At 36.4% G+C, this 20,203-nt stretch overlaps 1 protein-coding gene across 3 annotated transcripts in view; it reads left to right on the top strand.

Moving 5' to 3' along the window:
• The window catches only part of LOC129003778 (zinc finger protein basonuclin-2-like), a 148,069-nt gene extending 130,190 nt beyond the window's left edge, over positions 1–17,879 (top strand). For all 3 annotated transcript variants that reach the window (XM_054432076.1, XM_054432077.1, XM_054432078.1), the window contains 2 exons: positions 1,979–2,214; positions 13,016–17,879. In XM_054432076.1, coding sequence (XP_054288051.1) covers positions 1,979–2,214; positions 13,016–16,132 — 3,353 coding nt within the window. In that variant the 3' untranslated portion in view covers positions 16,133–17,879. The remainder of the gene's footprint in view (positions 1–1,978; positions 2,215–13,015) is intronic.
• Positions 17,880–20,203: the final 2,324 nt, after the last annotated feature.

Here is a 20,203-nt window from a genome sequence, read left to right on the forward strand (position 1 = left end):
AGGAGACAGGTTCCATCACACAGACTATACCAACTCGTCTCTTCAGACACGTTGGCCTGCGACCTCACACCGTGCAGTCCCAGGTAGACATTGTCAGGAGACAGGTTCCATCACACAGACTATACCAACTCGTCTCTTCAGACACGTTGGCCTGCGACCTCACACCGACTTTCGCGCAGATCGGTTTTGACAACCACAATCACAAACCGGTCCCGATGGAAAGTAGCTCCGACCAAAGGTCGCGCCGGAATCAATGCGATCGACTGTAACTGCGAACTGCGGCGATTCGCTTTTATGGGGAGGAGGAGCCGCTCGAATTCGGCCGGATCGCCCTCATCGCTCAGGCGGTTATTGCTAATTCGACGCTAACAGACGCTATCGCCATCGCCGACGCCGATACGATCGCGAAAACGCTGCGAAAGTGAACGTGAGCGTCGAATTTATTTCGGAAGATTTGTTTTGCATCTACGTGCTTCTGGATGATTTGCTGCGGAAGTCATGGTTGTAGCGTAGAGTGTGATTTTGAAATTTTATGTTTTACGTGTTAAATTCGTCGTTAAAACCCAGGAAAAGTAGGATCTTTATGTGGTACGGTAGAGACCTAGACCTATAACTTTAAAACTTTTTTCATAATTTTGATCACACCAAGATTACTAAATTTTGCTTCATTGTATTTGTTCTTTCGATCATAATTAAAGTTATGTTTCTTTATTCACTAGGGTATGGCAAACTTTTTTCTTCCACACAGTACTTCGGAATTGGAAAATCCGAGCTCACATTTGATCCAAATACAGTAAACTATTTTCATTCAAAGAACAAATAGATTGACCTACAAGAAACATTGACTTTTATAACCACGTGGTAAAAAATTACACAGAATCTTCACACAAATTAAACATCTCCAGAGAAAATCTTCAAAATATTTTAATCAACTATTACTAAACCACCTTAAAACCTAGTCTAATCAACTCACAATTAATTCTAATCAATAAACTAATCAATTGATTACGAGTAGTAAATGTTGTCCGAACTCTTCAACGCAAATGATTAATCAAGTGGATGAAGTGGTCATAACGACATTAAGGCTTCATGAATATATAAGGCGGAACCTTTGTCAAAGTGTCGTATGAAAGATTGAACAGATATCGTCTTGTTATGACGAACGTCCAACTGATGCGATCATTGAGTGACACCCTGTAAATATTACAAAACACTTGTCTAATACGTCGAGTGCCCTCTGTCTCTGTCACCCCTAATTTTTACGTGTACTTGTGTTTCGACCAAGTGCCGTACACGCTTTTGAGGTCGTATACAGTTGGTTTTGTGTTTTATCGCCAAGTAAAAATTTATGACATTGTTTTGGTTTATGTAGAATTAATTGCACTTGTTGGTGTAAAGGAAATAAGATAAGTCTATATATTCACATTCTACGCAATCTGACTAATTCGCAGTTTTTGACTGGGATAACTCACCTAGCTTAGATATGTTCCAACAATAATGCGTTTTTATATAAATATGTTTATGGATTTTTCATATTCATAAGAAATTATTCCATACGAGTGACGTTTTTTTAACATTTAGTGGCGATTCACTGTAGAGAAGATTTTTTTTAATAAAAACGCTTTTTTAGGCATGGCTGTGTATATAGTCTGTACGATGGTACCTTCGTTTCCTGGGACTGGTCCAGGCCTTAAACTATTGGCTAGTCCCTAGGAACAGAGGGTCACGTGACAGGTTCCATCAGACTATAGTGGTAGGAGTTTCGGACCTTCAGTGCAAGAGCTACCGGGTTCGATCCCCACCATATTCGAGATAATATGAGGAACTTGAACTGCTTTCCCTTAAAAGTGTTTAATGTCCTTAAAAAAATGACACTGGCGTTGAAATTAACATCAAAACGCAACCTTGTGTTGATGTTATGAAAAAATAAATGTTTACCTATTTTCAGCCGCAAACTAACGTTTCGTTTCTGTTTCAGCTCTAGACAAGCTCGGGTTCCGTCACGTGTTCGGCCAGAGTCCTGTGGAGCCTGTACAGCCGAACGTCGCCTTTGACATCGCCTCCCTCGTCCTCTACGGGTGCCAAGCGCTCCCCATCAGACTCAAGATCCTCCTGGACAGACTCTTCAGCGTCCTGCAGCGCGAGGAGGTCCTGCAAGTGCTCCGGGGCTTCGGCTGGAGCCATGAGGACTACGCCCGAGGCTACATACTACAGGTAAACTAAACCTGACTAAGTTATAGGCTGTAGGATGAACATACATTTTTAGCATGTTTTATGTTTTTTTGAGCTCAGCCGTTGACTATTGGATGACTATAGTTAAAGGTTGAACCGATTGAAGGGACAATTTCCAACAGCCATTTGGTTTTTACCTCTTTTACAAGTACATTGCCTAAGCTTAACATATACATAAGTAGGTAGTTTTTGTAGTACAACCTTGAATAATTTAACGTAACGCCCACCCTAATCACCTAGCATAAATTAAATGACATAATTACATAACTTAAGTTAACCTAAATGAACATTGAAAAATGATTATATTGTAGCATAAAGTTGAAACATTTGGTCAAACTGCTTACTAAAATATACTAATCCAATTAAATGTCATGTACAAACTGAAGTTATCTTGAATTGTTCAAAGTTCCTTTGCCCAAATAATGACACATATTTAAAGAATAATTTTTTACCACAGAAAAGCCTGAAATTGGCCACAGTATCAATTATTCTCTTGTATGAGAAACACAAGCTTACTGTTTATTATTTATTCTGCCTTGTTTAAACTATAAGCACATTATTGGTCCATTAAATGGTGTATCGACGAAATACGATGTTAGTGCAGTGATAAAATATCGAAATATATTTATTTTAATGTTATATCCATCACTTCTGCAAAGTGTGTAATATTATGGGTTCAAAAAACCTAACTGGCACTTTCCACAATCGTAAAAAACTTGTATAGGTCTAAATCTACTTTTCGCTGTCCAGAGAAATTGTCTACATGTTTTTCCCGAAACAAGTCATACAATTGTTTTCTCTCGCGACAATTTCCACCGCCGACAGTTTGTCACGTCCCAATCACATTCTCCCCAGGGTCACGTAGTGTTTGGCCACGTTGGTCAAATTGAATCACCATTAGCGAAGGGGTTAAGAGCCTCCGGGGTGTTCGGTTTCCAAACGAAGCTCCGACTTCACCACTTCACAAATTCACCACTTCACCACTACACTTCTATTGTTACTTACAGATGTCGAGAACGCGGAATTCTCACAGTAATTTCATTCGTTTACCATCGGATCGGTTACGTGTAAAATTTTGTTGATGGACCGATATACTTGGGTGGTTTTGTTGAAATTGATCTAGTTGGGAATCGTACATGTGTTTTAAAATGTTGTACGTTTTGGAAGTTGGTTAAATAGGATTTTGCTAGTTTTAGAGCACGTTATGACTAATGCTAAGTTAATAACAGTTCATCCTTGTGAAGTTTTGGCTTGGTTATATCGTACTTCATATCGAGGAATTAAGTTGAAAAAAAAACTCATGTATTTTCTAGTTGTTTGTAAATATTTGATTTTGTATACGATTTCGTGTGGAAAATGAAGAAAAATGCGTGTAGAAGCACAGTGTACCCAAATAAAGCACACTATCATCAAAATTTATGTAACTTAATTTTGTTTGATAATTAATAACTCGTTTTTTACTTACTAGAATAATACTGGAAATCGAAACTGCCTTATTTCATTAGGTGGACTAGTAATTAATTGTCAGTTAAGGCGTAAACCGTATATAATTATTTTTATCGTTTCTTCGTTTACGTATCTCAAAATATAAAACAATTAAATAATTGTAATCAACAAGCAAACACCCCAGGTGCAAACAAAAAACCCCTTCATTACGTTTTACCTCCTTACTTAATATTGAACAGGAAAGATACTTAACTCCGGATATAAAATGATTAATAAATGTTCACACAAACTAACCACATACGTATTAAAATGTTCATAAACAAACCATACCACAAACAACTGTCGAAGGAAGGGCATCAAAATATTTTGACAGAAGCAAGGCGGCGGCCGCGCGCCGCACACTGCGGCAGGTGGGTTATGAAAAGGCAATTTATCTTGGGAACGTGGGCCATTCTTTCAAGCGATTGAGGTATAAATATAATATAATAACAGGTAGGGGAAACACGCAAAGTGACCCTGCTCGGTCACTGGGGAATTATAGGGTTCAAACGGACCAATTATGTGCTTGTCTCATTGTTGAGTGCGTGTGAGGGACACGGGGAAAGCGTCAAGTCGGGGAAACTTGGGGGTCGAGGTTGTGAATGTTTGTTCAGAAGTCATATGATGTTCGAAAAATGTAGGGTGCAAATACCTCCACAGCAATAAAACCTGCAGAATAAGCTAATTTCAATTTGTCTGATAGTATTTTTGACGAAAATATGTCCATAAGTCATATTTATTCCCCATATAGTAGATTATCGAGAACATAGGTTTACTAATAAGGGGAAGAGCAAAAGTGTTAATTACTATCAACTGCCTATAGGATGAAATGTAAAATTTGTCAAATTTGATAAAAAAATATATTCATAAACAAACTACAACAGTTCACTATTTTTCTATAAGAATAACATAGCTTTTTTTTATTTACAGTTTTTTTTTGTATTCTCCCCGTAACCTTTGATTTTAAAACAATGCTTCAATACACAAAATTGTTTGTTTTTTGGAAGACATACAATGGATATAATGATAAACATTGAGCTCCATAACGCCCTGTTTTTACTACCCGATATTTCATACCACCCTTGCTAAATTTTACTCAGACTACCCTTACAAGACTACCAGGTCCTACCTTGTTTAATACCCCTAATATTAACTTTTAACGTTTTACCATGCTATACAGCCCTGTGTACCTATACTTCGTTCACAATATTTAAGTGGTTTAAGCGGAAGTCCCCTCACCACTCAGCTGTTGAGCTATTATTTTAAGGTAAGGGTCAAGTAGGGGGCGTAGATTTCTTCCCCTAAGAACCAAGTATACTATTAGTTCCTATGTCCGCCGCACTACAGGGTGTTACGCAAGACGGTCGCATATTGTGTTCTGTCACGCCTGTAGCGGATGATCCATTGACGTATGAAGATTTCCCAGAACCGCAGGTCTGGATGTCAAACGGTGTCATTTGCCCCTGATAACCCGACAATACATAGTCCACCTCCCAATAGGGCAGCGTCAACTGTTACAACACTACAACACTTTCTGTTATCACGCAGCTGTGTCGGAAACATCATTTTTTGTAATGGTGGGTCTACGTGTTACCTTATATTAAACAGAAAGCTAAGTGTAAATGAAAATGCTAATAAATGTGATAGCTTTGGTTCGTAATTTATCGAATTTTTGATGGTGAAAATTGGTTAAGAACCTAGGAAGTTTAATAATCAACATTTCAAGAAATAGGCCCTGTAATTTTTTCAAAGTTATAATGTCTTAAATACTAGCCACTGAATGAAAATTGTACGTATCAAATTTAAAGCACACAAAAATACAAATTGCATGGCACTTTGATTCTAGATTTTAAAAGCGGACTGCTTAACAGTTTTTGTGTAACTATTTGTTTGCTAACACAATGTTTACACATAATTTTTAAATGCTAGTACATAAGAATACTATGAAAACCCCGTACAATATTTTCTTATTAGTTTAATCGTAGAAATAGGAAATTAAGTGCAAACCCATTCTTTTGAAATTCAGACAAGTATTTAAAACTTATATTTTTGGTCGATCAGACCACAGATGAATTATTTTGAAAACGATTTTACATCACTTGCAACACATACAAGTAACATATGAAAACAAGGTCCAAGAAATGCAATAACCATGACAAATATAAAAATGTGAAGTGATAAAATGATGAACTTGCTTTTATTTTGTACAAAAACATAACAAAGAACTAGTTTTCCTAATATTTTATGTTTCAAACTACACATAACCTCGTTAATTGTAGTAATGACTTTACCATGGCGTTAACGATATTTAAATCAATCGATTACAAAATCAACAGTCTTATTTAACCTAGTGCACCCCACATTAAATGACAAGGTAGTGTTTTGTCGTGTTTTGGCGCGTCTTGGTCTTTAATAAATCATCAACTCTCCCTCGTAATCAAGAAGAGCTTTTGTTGATGCTTAAATCCCGTCACAGGAAAGGATTTCGAGTGTGATAAGAGTTGATATGAATTATGTAAGGAGCGTCCCCCCCTTAGTCTTGATTAGGAATCACTAAGCCGGTGTCTCTTGGCTTTGAAAGTGGAAATGGGTGAAAACAATAGAATATTGTTTTAGGCTAGTAGAGCGTGTGACTTTGGTTCTGGAGTTATCGGGTTCAAATCCTGACAATCGCTAATTGATTTAATTTAAGTCATAAAGTAACGTGAAAAACGATCCTGAGCTAGAGTCCGTTCTAGTATGTGAAGAAGGTGGGACTTAAACCCCTCATTTTTAACGATCGGGTAAATGGGAGGGGTTAAGGTTTTTTGTACGAGTAGGTGATGAAAAATAAAATAAATCTTATTATTATGTACCGATGTATATAGGCTTTGAACAATAACATGGATTTAGAGGACTTGGTTACAATTTAAATAATATAACAAGTTTAAAATCTAAATCATTCTTATTCTTTGGTAATATTTTTCCAGGCTATAATTGAAATATGTATACCTCCACTAAAACTAGAAAATATACTTATTAATGAGAGGTTGTAGCAAAATGTTTAACTTTAAAAGCTGTACAAGAGGTAATGCAAATAATGTGGCATAACTTAGTTACATGACAGTAAGTGTGAAAGTTGGTTAACTTTGTCTAAAGTTGTAAGTAAACGTTGAAACTCTATTCTACACCTATGTAGACTTTATGACTAAAGTAAATACACTACGTTTACACATAGGCCTACATAATTACACGTGTCTTTTGTGAATTCAGACCAATTCTAAACCAACTACTGTACAATCAAGCAGCCAATAGTAAATTTAAGTGAAATACACGAAGATGAAATGAAAGAAAAAAATACCCATGCAAAGTATATATACAAACAATATTTTGTTGAAATAGCTCCAAAAAAGGTTGATAAACAAGAAACAAATAGGAAACAACAAAACACCCACATAAAGTGAACTTAAACTCACATTAAATTAGTAAAGACCAGAAGACCTTAGATGGTAATGATAAAAATATGAGAGTATGTTTGGCCTATGGAATAAAACATGCTTATAATAAATAAAAGCTATCAGCAAACCTACACATACTTTAATCCCATTAGCTTGTCAAAACCCCTTATAATAGGTAAGCGGTGGGAGTAACTGAGATATGTTGTTTCAATAACTTTAACCGTAATTTTCAAATAATTGGGGGTTGTACCGTTGTACCATTTTGTTTAATGTTCAAAAAACCATAACGTACAACATTGTAAACAAAACCGTAAGAGAAAATAATATTTTCCCTTATTGTATGGGGTTTAGAGGGAAATCGTAATTAAAATAGAAAATTTCAATAAATAAAAAAACGTCGGGGCCATAGAGTCCTTTTTTCGGGGTTCAGGTGGGCCCAAAAGTATATTTCCACCCAAAACTATAAAACTTGGAAGATAACGATACTTTCTCCATTTATGTATAGGGAAATACGGTAAAAATGGTTGTTTCTCTAAAGAACACAAAAAAACCGTATGATGAACCAATAACTATGTAGTCCAAAAGACCACAATGCCTGTAGCACATCCACGTATTGTCTAGTTCCCTACCCATCACACCCTCTTTCTCCCACATACAGCCTCAGGCTTAGGTTCGCTCCAACTAGTCCAATCAGGCCAAACTTGGCGGACTTTGACTCTAACTAACTCCTTCAGTGACTCCACCTCCGTGCTATCTTCTCACGGACCTCAGGGCAAAAACGTCAAAGGTAGAAACGCAACGTGTAAACAGCTGAGTGAGTGTTTCTTCTATAACAGTGTACAAGATCTTAAGAACTATGAAGATTTAGTTCTTTTTCTCGATATTTCCAACTATACTTTGTGACTCCAATATAGTTTGGAAACAATGACTGCCAGGATTATAGTAAATGAAGGAAACAGTGGTTTTGTGTGTCGCAAACCATCAAATCGGGGTTTCTGGACGATATTGATGAAAAGTTCTAAAAATAGACCGTACGTAAGGTATAGGTACATATAAATATGAAAGTTAGTCATGGGTAATGTAAAGTAAATTATAAATTTAGGCTAATGCATGAGTTGTTTATTGGACTAAAAGATGTTGGCCAAATCCTTACAAAGTGCAAGTACAATCTCAATACTATATTGAAGTTTATACCTTACGCTATTACAAATTGATCACTATACTGACTGGCCTTATAAATCCCGTTTTAACTCTTTTAGAGAGTTTTCAAAGACAAGTAATTAATTTATCATAACAGAAAATACAAAAAAAATGTCGCACGAGATATTTTGGTTTGCAACAAGGCATAACTTACAACACTTATGGCCAATTGACCGAAAAATAATCTTCCCAGGCTAAGATGGTTTAAACCACACATTTATCACACGAGATGCTCTTAGAGGATTCTCCCGCCACTTTGTCATCCGGCGGTATTTGGCGGGAATGACAGTGGCAGAGATAACATTGTTATCAGCTAAAGTACCCCCCAGGCGGGCCGCTCAGCCTCTTTATAATCTTTATTTATAGACACCGCTTTTAACGGTGAGCCTGCGATGAGTGTAATGTCGGCTACTTTAAAACTTTAAAAAATTCTTTATTTTTTTACAAACAAATAAAATTTGTCGAAGTAAAAGATTTCGAAAATACCACCTTCTAGGTAATTTTCTAGTGTTGATTTCTTATGTGTCTGTAGAAGTATTGTCATATTGACCCTTTATATTTTTTTCGAGCAGAATTCCAACAATTACGATTAGTACTTCAAACTTTTTCAGTACCAACTTTTAACAGAATGACAAAGATTAGCCATTTAGATGAACCAATTATCTATATTCCAATGATGTTCACTAAGAAATCTAAATATAAATAAAAAGAAAATTGAGCGTAATTTATGGAATGCTGAATAAAACTAAAGGTATTCCTGACACCTAACATGTTCAAAGATACAAATTGGAATTTTTCCCTAATTTACACTCTCCACACAAAATATTATTGCATTCACCAATTCGACATTGCATTGTAAGGTAAAACGCACTCAACAAGACAAAAGCGTTCAAAACACTATAATCCCAAACAGACTCCTAATCGTCGAAAATTAAATTGAAACCCAAGGTTGGAAACCAAAGCCGCAGGGCCGACCGCAATTAAACAAACAGGTATAAATTGTCAATTACAGCCCAGACGGGAAAAACTAATGACACAAAATGCACACTTAGCAACGCTGTGAATTCATTAAAAAAGGGTCGCAGGGTAAAATCACATTTTAAACGGATTAATGGGTCCGGCCCGGTAATCTAGGGACGGAAGATCGTCTGGTGTGCGTTTGTACGGCAATTACATCGGTAGCGTAGATCGCCGTTTTGTCAAATACTGTAATCTAGGAATCGTGAGCGTTTAAACCATTAGTTTAGGAATCTGGCGGACAAAAAAATAAATTCCCGGTCCAACCCCCTCGGAATGGTCACGTGGTCTTGTGGCAAGATGGCGGCCGGCAGAGGTTCAGTACGCGTTCGGATGTCGTCATGGAACCACTGCCGCTGTTTCTCTATCGGGTATGTTGGCAACCATGGTTACGTTTAGTGCAACAATGGTTATGTTGTGTTTACCATACTGTCATTGTTTAGTTTAATTGTTGTGTAATGTTTTCGAAAATAATTATAAGGTTTAATGTTATTTTCGAGTTAATTATCAATTAAACCTAATTGATAATGTAGTATTAGTTTGACTAGGCATTTACTTTAATTTTTGCGGAAGGTTATTTGGATAGGCTATTTACTATCTTAGTAAATAACAATGAGATGTTCGAAAATTTTGGCTTCATTCATGGGTTTTTAATGTAGAATGTATTTCTTGACTCTGTGGAATATTTTAACTCAGCAACTTCAAATTAATCAATACATCAGTGTTCATAATGTTTTACTGTAGTTTTGTATTCAATTGATAGGTCAGTAAGTTTGGACTTGAGATTGCCTTTTATTGGGCGTTAAGATTTTTATCTAAATATATCATCATATAATTGGTATGGATAATGAATTGTTTAATGTCTATACTGTACAACTCTTTCACTTGGCTTTACTGATTTATGTATTCCACTCCACGATATACAATTTGTTGTGCTTCTTAATATTTTAATAATCGTTAATATTATTTGTAATGAAATATATCTGACGTAATAACACTACTGTAGTAATACGAAGAGGTTAAACATATAATATTACTTTCATAATTAAAAGCTACTAATGTATATAAACAACTGTTATGTCATACAGGTATTGCTTTAATTATTTCTTGTATAGATATTTTTGAGAATTTATTGATGAGCTAAGGTGTAATAGTCGAAAATAATTTAAAAATGTATAATAGCCTATAAGGAGTTATTTTCTTTTCGATAGGTTTGTGCTAACACATTTTTTGTGTGCAAATACTGTTTTCATTAATGAGGTTTTGCATTGCGTTATATCAGTGAAATGGTTGTACTGATACACATTTAGTGCAAGGGGATTTGTCGTGTTTTTTTCTCTCTAAAAAATCTGAAGCTTTGTTTTGACTGTTTCGTGTTGCCCGAAGTGCGTTGGTTGATAACGACTACGCATTAAGCTACAATATATACTTTATTCTTCGGAGATAATACTAGATAAAAAGTAACAGTGTACACATATTGATCAATTTCATCTAAAAGTAATAAAATGTAAGTAAATTAGCCTATAAATAAAAATAAGACCAAAACGCTGTCGGATATGAATATACTTTAAAACATTTTTCCCACCTAAAATAATGATAAATCTAGTCTACTTAAAAAAATCGGTTGTATGAAAACATTTAGTTTTACGTGGATATAGAATATTAACGTTTAAAACTCCTAGCTTGGTAGATTTAAATGCAGCATCAATACACATTTATACAATGCATCGTACTGTAAATGAATTACTATGAATTATATGAAGTACATAGATGTATTTATACATTGATATGATTGAATACAATATTAAACAATACACGATACTCACTTTTCTACTATCTTCAGAAGATTCGAAGTCAATACTGTTATTAGTTTCTCTCCTCAAAAATAACTATAATTATCATATGATCATGATGTACTGTGCATAACCGTACTATCTGTACTATTGTATTAAAAACCTAAATATATCATTAAGTGTTACTTTGCTAATACATCTAAATTTAAAAGGCATATGTTTAATTTTATTTTGTTAAAACATAATATTTAAATTAAGTCAAGATTGTTTTGTTGATAATTAATTTTGTTACGCTCGTGATATACGCATTTATCACCCACGTGATATCAAATAATTGAATCGCGTATATCGACGAAGAAAATCTGAGATAAATTAAATTGAGCTTTGTTTATGTTATTTGTATTGTAGGATGAAATTTCTTCGAGTTCCCTTGTGTTTTATAACACGATATAATATTTAAACAAATTATATAAAAGTATAATTTTTGTTAAAATCGGTTTTATGAAATCCATACGAGTTGAGTATTCCTCATTCAAGTCGTTGGGGTAAAGGTCTGGGAAGATAACTTCATGAAGATAACGTGGTCGTAACTACTTTATACTGTTGAGGGAAATAATATAGATAATTAATGTTATTAATTTGTAAGAGTTGTTGTTTAAGAAATAAAACTTGGAAAAATCAATTTTGTATCACTGATAAATAATTAACGACTCATTCAACTAAGAGTAGTGTAATCACTTTGATTTTAAAATTTTCCTCGACATTAATAAAACAATTTTTAACTTTTAAATAGTAATTTGTCAAGCTTTTCATTATCTATGTACACTGATACATACGTGCAGTGTCTTGCTATGTATTTATACAACAACGGTTCTTAATATTAAATCTATTAACCTATATTAGTCTTCATTCCTTTTTAACCTACATTATTTGCTTACAATATCATAGACTAAGTTGAATCACCGTACTGATAAACAAATCGTAAAACAATTGTGACTCCCTTACTATTCCTAATTACTCATATTACACGTTTCAATATAAGGTACAAGTATAAGCAAAATTTATATGCATCATGTATGTATTTATAGTTATTAAATTTATGCTAATGTGTATTTAGTTCTTTGCTTAACAAATTCAATTCATCAAAAAAACAGTTACTCATATGTTTAGCCATGTGTGTAATAAAATAATTTACAGTTCAACCCTATAAATGACAAGTTAAACTAAAGAAAAGGAAATTAAATTATTGATTGCACAGAAAACTTATTTAGTTTCCACAATCACCTGGTTAAGTCAGAAATCATCTTTCAATTCTAAAATTATTGTTTTTATTTTGTGTTTTTTTTAATTCTGTCACAAAAAATATCACATTTTACAATGTAATATCGCGTGATTGATTAAAATGTGAAGCTCTTATAAAAGGATGTATTACCTATTAATTTTAAATTAAAGTTGTTAAAACAATCTGTAACAATATTAGTGGGAAATTAACTCATTACTATAAACTAAAAATATCCCCTAGTTCCATACATTTTTCTATGTCATGGAACGTTTGCCTCTTCACAGCCAACAATATTTTTAAACAATACCAATTATGCAAAAGTATCTTAGGTGTTTCAGCACAATTAATTTCGTGCTTACCAACTGGTATTTTTTTATTAAAATGATTTTTTATTAATTGATGTATAACAAATATTGGATTAGACCCCGCTTTGACGCACAGGTCAGACCCTTGCTGGATTTTTCTAATTTATGATGTTAATGTGTTGGGACCTCCAGTTTTGCTTTATTAATTAATATTGATTATTTTAGTTTTGCTTCTCGTCTAATCGTGGTGTTGTGTTGTTGCAGGAGCCTCACGGCGCTGTCCTAGACCGCTGGAACATCTGCAGTCCTGAGGAGGAACCTCTAGTTCTGCAACAGTTCCTCAGGTTCGGCGAGACAAGGGCGATCACCCAGCAGCTGCTACTCCACAGCTCTGGACTGCCCAGGATAGAGTCAGACATCAAGAAGTTCATAGAGCGAGCAGCAGGAAGACCTTTCCCAACGAAGGAGGACGACAGGAACTCCAGGATATCCATCAAACCTATCCAGCAACTCCAGCAGCCTCCTAGGAGAGGGTTGTCTCCGCCTGGACAGAATCATCCGATGGGTCACCAGATAGGTGCTAGACCACCACCGCCACCGGTTTCGCCACAGAAGCCTATGAACTTTCTGAAGCTTCCGCCTACTGGGTTGACTTGTACACCGGCGACCACTAGTAATGGACCTGTGACGTCATCTCCCCCCAGCAGTATCAGCAGCAGTCCTCTCAGTGTGTCCCCGCTCAATAGACTCCAGAGTATGCAGCCCTTTGATTTCCGGAAGATCGCTTCAGGTGCGTCGTCCATGCCCATGAAGAACAGTCCTGAAAGAAGAAGAGCTTCGGAGAATTCAGAGCCTAGTCCTCCTGGGTTGATGAATCTTTGTGTGACGAGTCCTAACCCTGTTTGTCCTCCCCCTCCACCACCTCCCATCCCGGCCACGAGCACTGCCATGTCTATATACCAGCCCCATCGGTCTCCATCCATCGATCGCCCGGGAAGCAGTGAGTTTGGATCGGACGATGATGACGACGATGAAGAAAACTCTCACTCCGCTCTTAACTTAAGCCGAGACGCTGCCCCCAGGATGCCCAGGCCACACAGACCTCAGCATATGAGAAAGACCGCCACGCCCATGAAACGACAGTGGGGCTCTACGCCTCTACCTTTGAATTTGGGGACTCAACTAATAAACCCTGCCACAGGGAAGAAGAGAGTACAGTGCAATGTATGTCTGAAAACCTTCTGTGACAAAGGTGCCCTGAAAATCCACTTTTCAGCTGTACATCTACGAGAAATGCACAAATGCACTGTGGAGGGCTGCAACATGATGTTCAGCTCCAGAAGGTCAAGGAATAGGCATAGTGCGAACCCCAATCCGAAACTGCATTCGCCGCATTTGAGAAGGAAGATCTCTCCTCACGACGGTAGAAGCGCTCAATCACATCCTATCCTCATACCTCCCATTCCACCAGGAGCTTTAAACCCCCTTACCTTCGGAACATTTCCCCTGCTTCCCCCGACTCCGGACATGAGGCATCAGCAAGCTGTTCTCGACTTGAAACAGAGTTTAGACCTGAGTCTTCACAGGCAAGAGGAACAGAGAAGGTACGAGAACTCCTCTTCTGACCATATGGACGACTACATGATGGACGATGACGATGAAGAAGGCATTGTGGTCGTGGGAAACGGTGACGATGATGACGACGGAGACTCTGAAACGCAAAACGGAGACAAACATTATGAAGAAAAATCAAAAAGGTTCAAGCTATCTGAGTCAGACATGGACATGGACGAAGACGTTAGCAACATGGACAGCAACGAAGATTCTTTAAGTGTAGTCGATTCACAAAGTGTCAAAGAGGAAAACACAGAAACCCCAGGTGAAAATACTGCAACGCATGCAAAAGCTGTAAGAAAAAGAAAGAACCAAAATCCTACTAAATGTGCTGTAGCTTCTAGAATCGCTGATGAAGATGGTATGACTGACGAGGAATACTCAAACGATGTTTTTCAGGCAGGAAAAAAGGAAGACATTAACAGGTTGCAGCAAGGCGGTGATGAAAAAAACTTCGAAAGTAGTGATCAGCCACAAGACTTATCAGAAAAGGAACCCACAGAAGATAAACCAATAACAGTTGCTGAAAGGAAGAGTCCTGCTCAATCTGAAGCCCACAACGCAGAAAAAGAGGTAGAAGAAGAGCCTTCAAAAAACGATTTATTAAAAAATTCTGAAAACAACGACCGCAGTCGGAGAAATAGTCCAGACAACATAAGAGGTGATAATGAACTGAATGGCAACGAAAATAACAACATCCCTATTCAAGATTTAAAGCACGATAAGTCGGAAGAGCTTTCTAAATCCCCAAATTTAAGAAAACCAGAAGATCAACTCGATTCTTCAAATGCTCTACGTCAGCTTGAAAACCTCTCACAGGGAAACTTTGGGGAAATCAACACAACTAGACAGCACGATTCGTTCCCTTTGAATTTCATGATGAATCAGGACCCTCCAAGTCCAGCAAGATCACACTCGTCCTCCGGAAGTTCTGGGGACTGCGCTTCAGAAGACAACGGAGACGGAGTCTACGGCCACTTCCAAGACGGGACTTTCATCAGTACCATGGACGTTCCCATAGACAAGGACAACCCCCGTATGTGCACAGCTTGCGGTAAAATGTTCCAGAACCATTTCGGAGTCAAAACGCACTACCAGAACGTCCATTTAAAACTGATGCACAAATGCACCGTGGAAGGATGCAACGCAGCTTTCCCTTCGAAAAGAAGTAGAGATAGACACAGTGCGAATCTCAACCTTCACAGAAAACTGCTATCCACATCTTTAACTGATAAAGGGTCTTTGTTCCTAGAAAACTCACCGTTCTCTTCTCTCGCCGCTAATACAGCGCTTCACAACGAATTCCTCTCTCGTTTCTATGGGGATCCGCAGTCGATGCCTCTCCCACCACATCTTCCTCCCCCGGGAATGATGAATGGGGATCGACTTCCTACACATCCTCCTATGTTCCTACCTCCCTTAGGAGGTCTCCCCGGGTTTCCCGGGATGAACAACTTCTCCCACCTCTCACAACCTCTTCACAACGTCAACGGCCACTCCTCCGGGTCAGCGTCACCAGCCTCCCCGGCGTCTTCTCCGACATCACACAACGACGACGAGCTTCCTCCGCCGGACAGAGACGGCCTCCTCCCCTGCCGCTTCTGCCACCAACCCCTGTCCGACGCCACCGCTCTCTATGAGCACTACGAGCAACTTCACGCGTCGGAGATGTTCCGGTGTTCCCACTCCGGGTGTTCCAGGATGTTCACTTCCAGGAGGAAGAGGGATTCCCACTCAGAGACGGACCATCAGGCTGCCTCGTCGTGACCTCCCCCTCTACATCACCCCCCACCCCTCTGGTGGTAGTGCCAATCCTTCGCTATAGTGACGTGGTGGTCGATGAAGACCGATAATTCTGTGAATGGTGTTGGAAATTTTCTATTTAATCAGTACGCTTCATAGAAATGCAATCGATTAATAAATTAACTAGCTAATTAAATCCAGTTACATTCATAAAATTAGAGTGCTATCGTATTTTTTGAAGGACCCAGTATACTGTATGATAATTATTTTCTAAATTTATACAGAACTGTAATAACAAAAGTAAAAAAATATTCTGCAGATGAAAGTGTTAAACGTTTGAAGATGCAATAGAGTCTATCGACCATCCCGTCCTGTTCGCCTCAGTTCCTTCGTGTATTTATTGTTAGTCTACGTATCATAATCAAAATCGTTATTAGATAGTCGCTTCTCAGTGATCGTATTGTCACCAAATTTTGTAATAATTGTAAAATACTCGCGTGTATAAAACTGACGAGTTCCCTTTTGTATCGCTAGTGCAATAATTCGAGCGTCAGACTCGAGTCCATTGCGTAGTGAGTGTTTTGGACGATGTAGCATATGTGTTTGTATACGAATAGTGTAGTTGGATTGTACTTAAACCACCGTGACACCCAGTGCGATTCACTGAGTATTCGATATGAATTCGATTAATCGAATGAGTACCCGGTGTAGCCGATTACTCAGTGAATCGCACACTCCTTCCTTACATCGGTTCTACTGTGATTAAATTGTGTATATTTACCGTTTACTATTAGTTGTATGTTTTTACTTCGATAAGGTATTCGTAATGGAGATTCTCCTCAACTCCATGAGAAGGCCGCTGAATGTAGTTTGTATAGCTTTGGACCTGTTTCGGCTGTCTTCTCATGGACAAACGGTTTTCATCTGTAACTATTGTATGATTGTGATTTTTATCTGAACAAGTTAATTAGTAAATATTGCTGTAAATGTTGACTTTCTATGTGTATATGATATTATTTAACTACAGCCACTGTATGAAAAAAGCTAATTAATTATACGTTGGCTGTTTAACTTTACTGTTCATTCAGGGCTTTAACTTCAGCTTTCTTGTAACATTTTACTCAACTGTTTTTGTTTGTTTGTTTTTTTGGTCCATTTGAAATGGGCATTCGAATACTTAAAAAATGTTTTTTTTGTAAATTGGATAATTTATTGAAGGAAAAGTTTCTTAAACATATTAAATTATGCCTACATATTGTGTTTTGATCTAAAATATTGCTTTATACATTTTCGGTAAAAACTATTTCAAATTTGATATTGTATATAAGGTATTAAACATAAATCTATGTACAATAAATGTTTGTTGAATTTGGTACAAGTTAATTTTTATGATGTTGGCAACACTTGATTGAAATCTTCATTGCTTTATCCTAAATGTAAATTATAGTTTACAACTCCTGTGAGTAGCTTGACATAAAACTATTTTTACCAATTTTACTTTTTAAATTGACGACTCTAAAAATGTATTACTAGTCTATACAAAAACTTATTGTAACTTAATAACGATTTCATGCATTGTAAAAAAGAAAGAGTGAGAGAGTGAATGGTGTATTTTGTTTCTATGATCTCCAATGTGTAATTGTAATCAAAAACGACCCATTGTCGTGCGTACCTCGATATGTATAAAGAATCGTGTACTTTTGTTATATATAAGCGTACTGTATGTATTATAGTCAGTGTAGGTGGCGATCCCACCAATAAATAAAAATGATCATGGTTAAAACTGTGTTTACCTTTCCAACTCCTGATCAATTCTGAATTCTTTGGTAGTAAGGATGTCAATAACAGTAATAAAGTGTAGCAAGGTAGGCATCATTTTGTGTTTTTGCAAGTTATTGAATTCAGTATATTTTTTATTCTTATGTGCATTTAGTAACAGAAAATTTTATGTTTTTTAACAAAATTGTTCCTTACTTTGAGCTACTATAATTTACGGAAAGAACTTATGAATAATTATATTTTTTTGTACTGAACTTGTAAGTGTGAAACTCTGCATTGTATAAACAATATTTTAATTTGTCTACTTTGGTTTTTAAATATGCAAATTGTCTGACAGATTAATTGAAAAAAATCCTCAAACAGAATTCTTTAATATTTGAATCAGTTTTCCGATCAAGCATAAATGTTTTAAACAGATATATACTACTAGCAAACAAACTTTAAAAATACTATTATTCACGTTGAAATTATGCATTGAACCATACGAATCAAAGGAAAATGCCACCAACTTATTAAACGATCAAATCCACCACAGCTCCAATTTGATTTTCCTACCACTGCATGGAAATGGTCACATTGCCACACTTGTAAACAGTACGAAAAGTAGCTCATTTCCGCTATGTTGGGAATGACCATTCCCACTCGCTAAATCACTAAATCAGCTGATTTCATTGTTGGCATTTCTATACGAATAACATAAAATGACATTTTATATACAACTAAAAAGTGGATCTCTGTGTTATGATGTGTTAATTATGGTGGTAGGAAAAATCTTGTGTGTATTACGTGCACAAACAGTCAACGTTCTAGCTAGTTGTAGCTCGGATGTCACTACGTGTGCGTGTGTTCATATCAGTGCGTACAGTTTGTAAATGTTTACCAGTTTGTATACATGTTCGTGTCATGTGGATTGTGTATAGTTTCAAACCTACGACGTCCAATGGACTGACATTTTACAGCCCAACACTATGTGCTGAATTCTGAATTGCCAGAAGACGTCTACAATTGAGGTGGATGACAGGAGGTATTTAAACCCACATGTGCACAGCACATGGTATTTTAATTGATTAGTGCAATAAATTAACTACTGTGGCATTATAACTGAAAGGTTATATATCTAAATCGTGTGCGGATCATGGATGGAGAAATGTAGATATCTGGTCGCAGCAAAACCTGCAGGTTAAGAAAAGATAGATTGACTTAATTGATTTTTTTTTTATACAGGAATAAGAAAAAGAAATTGTGCCTATTTTTAGACCCATAGCCGCGTCTGATAGACTCAATGTGTCATGTGTATTTAGGTTTATCACTAGTAAAAAGCACAATGGCTTTTAATTTTGATCACTATAAAAAGCCTGCAATTAAATCAACAATGTTTCCAATAGTCTAAAGGAATGTCCATAAACATGGAATACACACAAAAATATTCTCAATTAGGCTAATATAACAAGAAGACCACTATGTTTATTATTTTTGTATCTCAGTAACCAATAGACATAGAGTAAATTTAGTTGCTACCATATGCTCACTTCGTTTAGCATATTTAGTTGTTCACTTTGGAAATAGCTCATTCTCTATAGGGAAATTCGTAGATAGACTAGTACCTTGACCTTTTTAGGCAAGACGATTCTAGGAATCCAGAAAAATTCTTGGAACTCTCAACAGTCATTAAATTTAATGCATCGGAGTTGTCTCCACTTTACAGAGCTCTTAAGTTTATAGTCTTTCTGATGTCGCCAAGGGTACGTTTTTGGTAATTAAGTTTTTATTACCTCTTAATCATTTCAGATTGAAATATAGCTCTGGAATAACATTGTGACTCCAGAGGCTAATATTTCCAGTTCATTCATTTGAATTTAGTTGACAGGCATTTGAAACAACTAAAAATAAGTGATCAGCGGTCTCTGGATCCACCAAATTACGTTAAAGAGTTTATAAATGTATTATTAGGTCAAATAGGTCAAAAGGCTAATAATAAAGTCTACCACCCTAAGTAGTAGAGAGGACTTGCTAGTCCTTACTTCGCCTCTCAAATTAAGACATTTTTCATTTCAATTTCATTTCGTTAGGAGCAATGCATGTCTGGAACATTCCTACGACTAAATGCGATTCTGTAATGTCACTGATATTACAACAGAAACTGTAGCTCAAAATTTTCAAATAGGAAGTATTGTTGAGTTTGGTACATTTTATAGGTCTTTATGAAACCAAACAATTAACATAAAGGAAATAGAAATTGGACCAATAATAACATAATGGCAATACAAAATTACTTTTAATAACCAGTGTCTTAATAATTTTTAGTTGCCATTTTTT

Source organism: Macrosteles quadrilineatus, unplaced genomic scaffold, assembly GCF_028750875.1.
Source record: "Macrosteles quadrilineatus isolate MER2022 unplaced genomic scaffold, UCM_ALF_1.0 Scaffold_9__3_contigs__length_116548681, whole genome shotgun sequence".
NCBI classification, from domain to species: Eukaryota; Metazoa; Arthropoda; class Insecta; order Hemiptera; family Cicadellidae; genus Macrosteles; species Macrosteles quadrilineatus.